Source organism: Echinops telfairi, unplaced genomic scaffold (genome assembly GCF_000313985.2).
Source record: "Echinops telfairi isolate 266 unplaced genomic scaffold, ASM31398v2 ScPeMD7_1;HRSCAF=3_0, whole genome shotgun sequence".
Taxonomy (NCBI): Eukaryota; Metazoa; Chordata; class Mammalia; order Afrosoricida; family Tenrecidae; genus Echinops; species Echinops telfairi.
The window spans coordinates 60,818,238-60,829,367 of record NW_022103896.1 but is presented as its reverse complement, the minus strand read 5'-3'; the positions used below and the strand labels follow the sequence as shown (position 1 = coordinate 60,829,367).

General features: G+C 40.3%; 1 protein-coding gene across 2 annotated transcripts in view; it reads left to right on the top strand.

The window, feature by feature from the left end:
* Positions 1-10,623, top strand: part of PKIA (cAMP-dependent protein kinase inhibitor alpha) — a 109,122-nt gene extending 98,499 nt beyond the window's left edge. For both annotated transcript variants that reach the window (XM_045286437.1, XM_004697506.2), the window contains 2 exons: positions 833-1,010; positions 7,275-10,623. In XM_045286437.1, the coding sequence (XP_045142372.1) occupies positions 860-1,010; positions 7,275-7,354 (231 nt within the window). In that variant the 5' untranslated portion in view covers positions 833-859 and the 3' untranslated portion in view covers positions 7,355-10,623. The remainder of the gene's footprint in view (positions 1-832; positions 1,011-7,274) is intronic.
* Positions 10,624-11,130: the final 507 nt, after the last annotated feature.

Genomic DNA, 11,130 nt, shown 5'->3' with positions numbered 1-11,130 from the left:
TCACTCCTTACCAGGCCTCCTACACCCTCCTCACCACCGATTTGGATCATTTGTTGTTCCCTCGTCCCTGGGTTTGTTAACACCACTACCGTTCCCCTCACCTCCTTCTCTCCCATGTCCTCCCACGCCCAAGTGTTTTTGTTGTTGGAGTTTGTTTGAGAAAAATCCCTTTTACTGACTCTTTTATAAATATAGACAACTTCTGTGATTTCCTTTCACAGATTCAGGATAGGGAGGTGAGTAAGAGCCCCTGGATGGGTTCTGCCACCTTTCAGTTAGAAGTCGAGCACTTCACCGCTGTGGCGCCCAAACCTGCTCCCCTCAAGGAGAAGGCACAGGGGAGAACTGCCCCCAGGGCTTTGCAGGCGGCTCTCTGTCTCTATGAAGGCACAGCGCTGTAGCTTTGCAAACCAGGCCACCAACCGGACAGCTCGCAGCTGAGAGCCTTCTCCACTGTGCCACCAAGTTTTTAAATCAGTGCTAGAGAAGGACAACTCATTGTCTAAACAGGTGTCTTTGCCCGGTTTCATCGAGGTTTATTGGGACACAGCCACGCCCATTTGTTCCTTATTGTCTATGGCTGCTTTTACATGACAGCCACAGAATTTAGCAATTGGGACAGAGACCTTGAAATATTTAAGGCCTAGCAAATGTGCTATCTGCCCTTTACAGAAAAAGCGTTCCACAAAACTGCTTGTTGTGTGAGCATGTAACCAAAAATATTTCTTCACATTCATGTTATATGCGTGAAATTTAAAAAGTACCTTTGCTATGCTTATTTACCATTCTTTCACCAGCATTATAATTATCTACTACGTTTTCTCTCTTACAGTCCCTGCTATGTGGATATTTGTTAGCAATGACTGATGTGGAGACTACATATGCAGATTTTATTGCTTCAGGAAGAACAGGTAGAAGAAATGCAATACATGATATCCTGGTTTCTTCTGCAAGTGGTAACAGCAATGAATTAGCCTTGAAATTAGCAGGTCTTGATATCAACAAAACAGGTAAGCAGATTAACACACATTTCTCTATATACATGTAATAATTCGAGGTATTTCCAGAGGGGAATTAGGTGTGGAAAGCTACCATTAAAAATGGCCTAATACATCATCAGAACAAAAAATCTTACCATAGTGAATGATGGGGGGAGTGCGGAGTGGAGATCCAAAGCCCATTAGTAGGCCACTGGAGATCCCCTTGCAGAGGGGTCTCGGGGAGGAGATGAGCCAGTCAGGGTGCGATGTAACAATGATGAGAAATACAACTTTCCTCTAGTTCCTAAAGGTTTCTTCCCCGCTCCCACTACCATGACTCGAATTCTATCTTGCAAGACTGGCTAGACCAGAGGAGGTACACTGGTACAGATAGGAACTGAAAATACAGGGAATCCAGGATGGATGAGCCCTATAGGACCAGTGATGTGAGTGGCAAAACAGGGAGGGTAAAGGGAGAATGGGTTGGAGAGAGGGAACCGATTACATGGAACTGTGTGTGACCTCCTCCCTGGGGGACAGACAACCGAAAAGTGGATGAAGGGAGACGTCGGACAGGGCAAGATATGACAAAATACCCATTTATAAACTATCAAGGGCTCATGAGGGAGGGGGGAGCGGGGAGGGAGGGGGAAAATGAGGACCTAATGTCGGGGGTTTAAATGGAGAGAAAATGTTTTGAGAAACGATGTACAAATGTGCTGTACACAATTGATGTGTGTATGGATTGGGATAACAGTTGTATGAGCCCCTAATAAAATGTTAAAAAAGAAAAAAAAAAGGCCTAATAGAAAGAATTATAAAAAAATCGAAGGAAGGTAAAAGCCTGGGACTAATTTATAATTGCACCAGTCTGTTTTTAGTTATTTCTCTTTACAGGATTTCCCCCTATAATGTAGAACACTTAAGCTGACTTTAGTAATGAAAGAAATCAGACACACACATTGTCCTTTTTTTCTACATTCGAATCTCTGTCAGGAGAGAGCAGTCCCTGCAGAAGGACATTGTGCTCAGTGAAGTGGAGGGGCAGCAAAAGAGCGGAAGGCCCTCAGCGAGATAGATTGACAGTGGCTGCAACAGGAGCTCAGCCATAAGCACAGTTGTGAGGATGGCGCAGGATCAAGTGGTGCTTTGTTCTGTTGTGCATGGTCGCTATGGGTTGGAACGGCCTGGAGGGCAGATAACAGCAACAACAGTCTCTGTAAAAGCTTTGAAATTGCTGTGTAGAGTATTTAACTAAGTTGGAGCCCTTGGTTCCGACAAGCTGGGGGTCTCATCTGACATTTAATTAAGAGTTACATATTTAACACGATCCACTGGTTAGTCTGATGGATCACAATTTCAAGATTGATTTCAAATAAAAAGAGTCTCACTTGGGGTGAAAGGAGAGCAGTACACGATAAGAAGGAGGTGAAAAAGAACGAAAAAGAAAGAGAAAGAAAGAAGGTTCTCCAGTGCCAATTTTAACGAGAGTAGAAGTGAAATATTCTCTTATATAAGTGAATATAAAGTAAAAGATTATTTTCCTTTATTAAAACGGATTTGTGAAATTTTTATTTTATCCTTGAATATTTAACTATTAATCAAGGAGTCTCATAGTACTGATATTAAAAATAAGCAAAACACAAAATTTCGAGCCTAAGGATTATTCTGCACACATAGAGGGAGACCATTTTGATCCTACAAAAAGCCAATGGCTCCAAGAAGCTAGCTGAACAAAACCAACAAACGAAGACATTGTCATCCGGTCCATTCGGACCCATAGCTGCCCTGTTGGACAGAAATCGACCTGCCCCATGTGATTTCCAAAGCTGGTAAATCATTGCAGACAGACTGCGCATTTTTCCCCTACAGAGATGCTGGAGAGTTTGACCCACTGTCTTATAAGTTAGCAGCTTAGCAGCCAAATTCTTACTTAAGCTTCACCAAGAATACAACAGTTAGGACAATGGGACTTAAAAAGACAAGACCTAAGGGAACAAAAACCCGATGGAGTACTTTGCAGTCTCAAGTCTTACTCAGAGCACGCCTAAAGGGCAGAGGAGAACCCCCTCTTTGGGTTTCCCAAATTGTAAATCTTTACTAGAACAGACAACTTCAGCTCTCTGCCGTGGGGCTGCTAGTGGGTTCTCGCTGTGGATTATGCATAATCCACTATTGCACTGGGTGCCTTATGAAGAGAAGGAAACAAGAATACCAAACTCACTCCCTCTGAGTCGGTTCTGACTCATAGCAACCCCATAGGACAGGGTGGAACTGCCCTTGTGGGTTTCCGAGACTTTAACTCTCCATGGGAATAGAAACCCTCATCTTTCTCTGTATAAAGAGAAGAGGAGGGTGAAATATAGAACACCAAGCATTGGTGTTTTTTTTATTCAACCCTGCCATTCTTTTTCTTATTTAATAAAATACTGCTTAAAAACACTTTCACATTTTGTGACTTGTATTATCCACTCAATATATTTTCGTTATCATAATTATTATGGCAAAACTACTTGAGTTATTGGAAAACTGAGTTAGAATATATCTACATATATTCTGCTTTTGTATATACACACGCACATGTATATATATACAAAAAGTAGAAAAGTGGATTGAAAAGTTGGAATTTCTCCACAAACATTTTGAAGCCTGTAGATATGCAATAGATATAGCCCCCGACTAAAAATCCATTTACTTACAACTAACTGCACTTACAACCCTCTGTTTTGTTGTGGTGGTGCTGGTACCTCGTACGTGCGTAACAGACATTACATGCACTGCGACAGCACGTAACTTACTGATACTATCAAATCTGTAAGTTTATATCTAAAGTTCCCGACCACCAAAGATAAATAAAGATTAGACATGCAAGGATAGGGATAATATAAGGCAATGTAATGAAAACTAAAAAAATGAGGTATAAGATTTATGTCAGAACAACTTAAAATGAAGTTGTCAGAAGAAAATCCTGTTGAATATCAGAAACTAACTGGCCTACTCTTCATTTATTATCTTGTTATCTAACATTTTACTCTACAATGATAGTAAAAATCAACTATCTGACTATTGTGTGCATTGGCAGCATCCATTTGGCTATAATGAAGGTCAAGGTAAAAATAATTCTGGCTACGGTGATTAAGGATATGTTCCAACTTGGCTGGGCTATGATTCTCATTGGTTTGGCAGTTATGCAAGGATGTTGTCATCCTCTGTTTTGTGATCTGATGAGATTATCCTCAATTTTGCAAAATAATGACCTGATCTTTGGAACCTAATCATGCCCACAGTGAGGAGTGGGTACATTACTATGGGAAGTTACTTATGAAAGAACTCTGAAGTATGTTAGAGGTTATTAATCATGTTCAGCAGCTTAAGTGCATAAACATACTTCTTTCTGTGATGTCCTTGAAATTTGAAAGTTTATTTTTAAAATTTTATGTTTTTCTTCTTTGTACATAAATTTTTGGTTTTAAAGCATCTCCAGAATGCATTAGTTTTAACTACCATTAGTAGTAGTAAATTTTTCCTCATAGTGTAATTTCTTCTTTTTTCATTGAAATTAAAAGTTTTTAACCCTAAGCCTCTGTCTCAGAGCATGTCTGATTAAGTTTTGTCTAGGTGAAATAATTCAAATATTTCTAAATATTTCTGCACATTAATTGCAGACAATTTTCTGGGTTTTTTCCCCTCAAATTATGCAATCAGAATTAGGCAAAGTATAAACAGTACAGACTATTCTTTTAAGTAAAAAGAACTAAACTTAATAACTGTACAATAAGAAAATATTAAAGAACAACAATGTATGGTCGCAAATTAAACATCCCTGAGAACTGTGGGAAGTGTCCATTGTGACTTCTTGCTGTTACATCTCTTGTGGTTTCCTGCTTGACAGCATGACAACCCTGAGTTTTCCTCAGTTTTTAACAACTGTATGTCAGGCACAGCACTCAAAGCCGTGAGAAGAGTCCCTAGTCCCTAGACACCTATCAAATCCCAAAGCCCGTTAGAGTGAAGTTTCTCATCCTGTATTTATGTAGTCACTTTCATCTTGGAATATTCTGCTGTTTGCATTTGACCTAATTTGACCTCATCCTTTGGTTACCAAGAGCATCTCATATATATATCAAGGTCTTGTTAGATGTTTATCTGCCTACTCAGATTCAGGCCATCTGTACATCCTGGGATCCTGTTGCTTATTCCTATAATGAAAAGTATATAGGACAGTGATACATAATACCTGGTCATGTCTTTAGAACCCATTTAGAACATAACATAATTTCTTATGTAAAGGAATTGTTTTTAATTCCCTGAAAGTCTAAATACCACTTGAACATGGGGAGATCTTTGTATCATTCATCAAATGTATACATGTTAAGACAAAAATAGAAAGTTGTCACCTTCAACATTACAATCCAAAGAGTGAGCTAACTTCCCTCCATCCATTTAAATGATAAACTTTTATTAAATGTCTGTATGATTATGTTATTGAAATCCCCAGAATTATTTGTCCACCAGGCCTGCCAAAAGGTGTCTTGGCACCAGAGGTCCACCTCTGCTTTCAGTAGAGGAAGAGTGGATTACAACCATCATCAGCCCCAGGCTGATCCCTATGAGGTGGATGCTGGATATAGGAGGAGGTGGGCTTCAAAGGATTCTTGAAAAATACAATGAAAGATAACGGAAGTCCTCTGATACCTCTACCCTCCAACTCTGTTTACCCATTCTGACACCAGCCATCCTTCATACGGCCCTCTCTATGTTTCTGAAAGTTCAGAAATGTGTTGTCTTGGCAAACACAGAAGCCACAGACAATACTCAGGAATATGAGGTTTCGTAGGGAAGTGACAAGGTACAACGTGCGATCAGGAATGACTCAGGAGCAACAGGATGGCTCAAGATACCGGTCTTGATTAGGGAAAGCAGCTTCATCAGCTTTAGCTGCTCAGCCCTGGTCTGGTCTTCTCCAGCAAGTGTTAAAACTACTAGCTCCATGGGTTGGCGAGCCCATCTGTAGCTGGCATCCAGTGGTGACCTGCTCCCCGGTCTCATTCTATCATCTCTTTCGCTGTTACTGCGCATGGTCTTCCATTATTTTTACCGCTTCCTCCTCTCTCTTTCCAATCCTCCCTGTAAGCCTAGTGGGATGGCAAACGTGACCGATCCCCTTGTTAGGGTTCCATGCACCGTATTTGCATGGTCCCTCCCCCACAAAGGGTGTTTCAACAAGTTGATGTATCTTATTTGCTTTCGTAGCAAGGTGTCCAATCCCCTGGGTGAATCACAAGCACCTTATTTGTATAGCTCCACTCAATTGTTGTGTGGCAGTGACAAGAGAAGTAAAGCCATAGTGACTGCCTAGTAACCAAGTGACACATGAAAACATTTGAATATTAGGGTCAAGGATTACGTAGCTTCCACTCAGATAACGTGACCTAATACTGAGTGAAAACATTGTTTAATTCAGTGTTCACTGTGTCACTGGCTGGGATCACGGCTCAGGGTACAGTCATGATGGTGGTTTTACTAGAACTCAGCACATGTTCTCTACAGGGAATCCAGAGACATTCATAACTATCCCTCCAAGTGACTGACCAGCAGACAAGAAACAATGTCCTTGTATCTTCCACCACTCTTTTATTTGAAGTAATAAAACCTAGGAGTGTACACTGGGCCTTTAAAAAAATAGAAGAAAACATATCCACATCTTTCTTAAAATAAGAAAACCCGAAACCTGACTCCCATCCATTGAGTCAAAGCCGACTCATAGTGACCCCCAAGACTGTGACTGTTTTCAGGAGTAGAAAGTCTACTCTTTCTTCAAAGGGACTGCTGGTGGTTTCGAACTGTGAACCATGCTGATTGCTGCCCAATGCATAACCACGACACCACCAGGGCTCCTAAAATTAGAAAGGCAGATGTAGAAAGGGAAACTCGCTCCCCGTTTATGTTTTGTGACTGAAGACTGAAAATATCTAGAATTGCTATATTTCTTGTGCCATGATCTAGCCATGAGACACCCTAGCTACGTGTGAAAAGCCTAGGTGATGGCTAACTACACCAAAATTTCAGTTATTTCATTTTTGAGTCAGGCTTTCCCTAGTTATCTAGTTCTTGAAATAGTTACACTATTTTCTTGATGGTGATCTGCTTACCAAGAAAATACCCATCCATACCTCTATGGATTTCAGATGCCTTGCATCTTTGTGGAGTTCCCAGTCTGATATATTGAAAGTGAGAAAATAGATGCAGGAGTTTTGATTGTGCTGTTCACATTATTTTTATCATCTCTTACAGAAGGTGAAGAAGATGCACAAAGAAGCTCAGCAGAACAAAGCGGAGAGGGCCAGGGGGAAGCAGCAAAATCCGAAAGCTAACACCCCGCTTTGCCCGTGAACCACCCCTGACGATGTCTCCAATCTCCAGGCCTGGCTGGAGAGCATTTGTTTGGATGAGTGCAAAGGGGGGGAAGGAAATGGCTGTGCTGCATTGCAGGGACCTGCTCTTGACCATGTTCCACATGGGAGCAGAGGCTGTCGCTGCAGACAGACTTTTTTCTACCTCTGTCATTAGCAATGGTTGAGATCATGTGGCTGGTGTTGGGACATCATGTTTGTATGGATCCTTTCACTTGACCGTATGATGAAATGCTTGTAGAGAGTAGCACCGACACTAGATGATGATTCTTCCTGTAGCATCTGGCCCCTCACAATGTCAGAGGATTTAATTGTGTCTAATCGCAAAGGGTTGATTGAACCACCAGAGTTTCAAGATCTCTGGCCCAAGCATTGACCCAGTAAAACTTCATTCAGAAAGCACTGTTTTTAGAATTATATATCCATGTATTATTGCTGTGTGATTGACACTGTTTTGTATCGTATAATATAGAAATGCTCAGCACTGCCCCCTTCTTTGATTGCTTATGGAAAACAAAAATGATGTATGTTACTGTGAATTTTTATACCACTCATTTTCAAAAAGGGCTGTCTTTTTTTCCCCATCCCCCATAGTGTGGTGGTGAACACAGGAGAGAGCACACATTTTCCCCCTAACTTAAAATTTCCCTTTGATCACTATCTGCTGGTGAATTCAATCTAAGAGATTCATCAAGATTTATTATGTTAGCATTGAACAATATCCAATAATGTGAATATTTTCTGAATTCAGTCAGTTTGACCAAAATTCAACCTGTCAGTTTTGTTTTACTCCCAAGAGTTTTTCTCTACTGATAGTCTCCTTTAATTATGTGAATTTGGGGGAATTGGGAAGGTAGAGAAAGAGAATACAAGATAATACTAATAACTAGAAATATATTGTGCTGTTAGAACCAAGTGTCTCACAATGTTGTTCGCTAATATTTAAGTTGGGGGGACATTTTACTTTTCTGAAGCTGAAGAAGAATGAGAAAAGATCTTCTTGCAATCATATGGACACAAATAGCAAAAGTAAAATCCTTGTGCTATGTTTCCCTGGGTTTTTTTTTCCCAGCCCTGTCAGATCAAAATGTTATTATGCACTTTTTAATGTTTGTAAATTTTTAGTAATACTTTGTGTGAATTGCATTCTGATATAATAATAATCATAAGAGTTTAACAAAATTTTCCATAATATTGCTGGAATATGGCCTCTGCTGTGTTTCAACATTATGGTACTTATTGTATGGAAATTTTCTGTGAGCTGTTTGATCCTTCTGGTCAGTATTATGAAATCATTTTTCAGTGGTAATAAATAAGGAACCAGGAATACATCAATGGTTCACGAGTGACTGGATAAATATCAGACCACAGGAAGTCCATTTACAATCAAGAAGCTATGTAGTTGACCTCGTAGATTAAATCTCTGCTGAAGCAGTCAGATAAACTATATGGACATGCCAACAACGGACCCCATCTTGATAGCTGTCCAGAGGATGGATGGCAAGTCTAGTCTGCCCACGTCTCCCTTCACAGTACCTTTTAACTGACGAGCTTAAGGATATGGTTCTCATAGGATCACCACTCAGACGTTGCTAGACCAAAACAAAAATGGTGTGGGCCTTCGAGAGTCTAGAATAAGAAAAGGGTAGGTCTGAGAGTACTTCCTTCTATCCTTCTCTCTACGAGGCAAAATGTCCCAATAAAATTCCCAAACTCTCCTCATTAGTAGACTCACAAATGTGAAAATAGGCCCCTGAGCTTTAAAAAAAAAAAAAAAACCCAAGTACTTCTGATCATCTGTTTAAAACATCCAACTCATTTGTTTTCCATTTCCTCATTTACTATCTTCATAGAAGTCTTGTGAATCTAGGTAAAGTTTCCCCGACTTAAAATTGTGGAAATCTAAATGAATCCCGTGTGACTTTAGGATCAGTGCTGAGAATACGTGGAGTTTTTTTATTCCTATGTGGTATACGATTATCCATGCATGTGGTGTCAGACTTGTCATTGAATTTATAATAGTGCTAAATGGCAAAGTCATATGGAGCTTTTGATTCGGTTTGACCTGTACTGCGACTTTGTTACATCCAAACCCAGAAGCCTCCCCACACTGGGAAAAGGAGAAGCCACTTTCCAGAATGTCTAGATCCTACAGATTTTGCTTCTGCAGGTGTCTCCAGTTATCTTCCACACATTATGGTCATTTCCTTTGTTTGCAAATAATGATACACACGAAACTGAATTGTTAAGAGACAAGGAAAGGGTAGGAGACCGAGCGTGGAATGCATAAACTCTGTTGATAATTTTGTTGCATATGTTTTCCCAATGAACCCTCAAACAGTTGTCTTAGAGAAGTACCACTCAACCCGTTCCATGGATTAGGAAGGTCAGTCCCGGTATGGCATATTTTTCCAAACCTAAAAACTTCATAAGAAGCTGCAATTTCATGCACCATGAAGTTGAGCCCCCTGCAGAGAGCCTTTGTCCTGTTCAATTTCATCTAGCTGGGTAAGGATCCAGATGGAACTGAATCATAGAAAGTGCTGCCTTTTTTAAAAATAAGAAATCCAGTTATACCTAGTTTTGTGTGTTATATTTCAAACAATTTTGACGTGGGTATACTGTAACTCTCACGTGGCTTAGGGTATTTTATGTAGTATGCTACTCCTGTTGTTTAACTAAAAATCTGTGAATTCCAGTTTTTTTTACCCGTTTGCCATAAGTCTAAACTTGTCAAGTTTATCTTCCTCTATTAATTTACATTTTACTTTACACATCCTATGGCAACATGTCACTACTATAAATTTATAAAGTTGTTTTTAATGCATTTGAGACCATGTGTCTTGCAGTGTTTAGGCACTACCCCAGATCTGCACACTGGAACTGCCCACAGCCGGGTCTTACTCGTAGTGGTAAGGCACCATTGCATGTGAACAACGATTTTTCATTTCTCTTTAGAGAAAAGCAATAAAGGGGAAGAAATGAAACCCGGAGGCAGTAAAGCTTCTGTATGAATCCTATAGTAATAAGGAGGAGATGATGCACTAGTAATCAATTGAGTGCAGGCAAAGAGCTGTGATTTATGATGTCTACATCCTGGGCCCTACAACTTGGTCATTTTTAAAAGGGGCAATCCCTGGCGTCGTTGGTGAGCTTGTATGACTTTTGTATTTAGCAATGTTGCATGCTCACATTCTTGATATTAAAAATAACACATTTTCTGAAATGTACATAGTCTATTAAGAGTATTTATTGAGAACGTGGTGTGTTTGGCAGTCAAGAAGGTCACGTTGCAGAGGATGGAGACGAAATCTGAGCATCAGCCATGCTGTGGTGGACCTGTGTAGCCTACCAGTCTTTCCTGGTCACTACTCTGGGAATTTCTACTTCCGTCTACTCTAGTAGTTCACTTGCTGGACTGTATTGTCAACTAAAACGATCTCACTCCTAGGTCTTCATTCTGATATTATAACTGGGGTCCTTACTTGCTCACTGCAGAGTAGTGATTTTCTATCAGGAGAGTGGCGTTGATGGAAATCCCCTGAAATTATTGACAATAACACACACACACACACACACACACACACACACACTGTGTAGGTGTAGGTACATCTACACACAAGCAGCCCCTTCCCTTTGAAAAACTCCCAAAAGAATTTATCTTCTTTCTCTCCTACTTCTACCACACCCCCAACTTGAAAACCAATGATCTTGGGGGTGGGGGGAGGGGGGCTTCC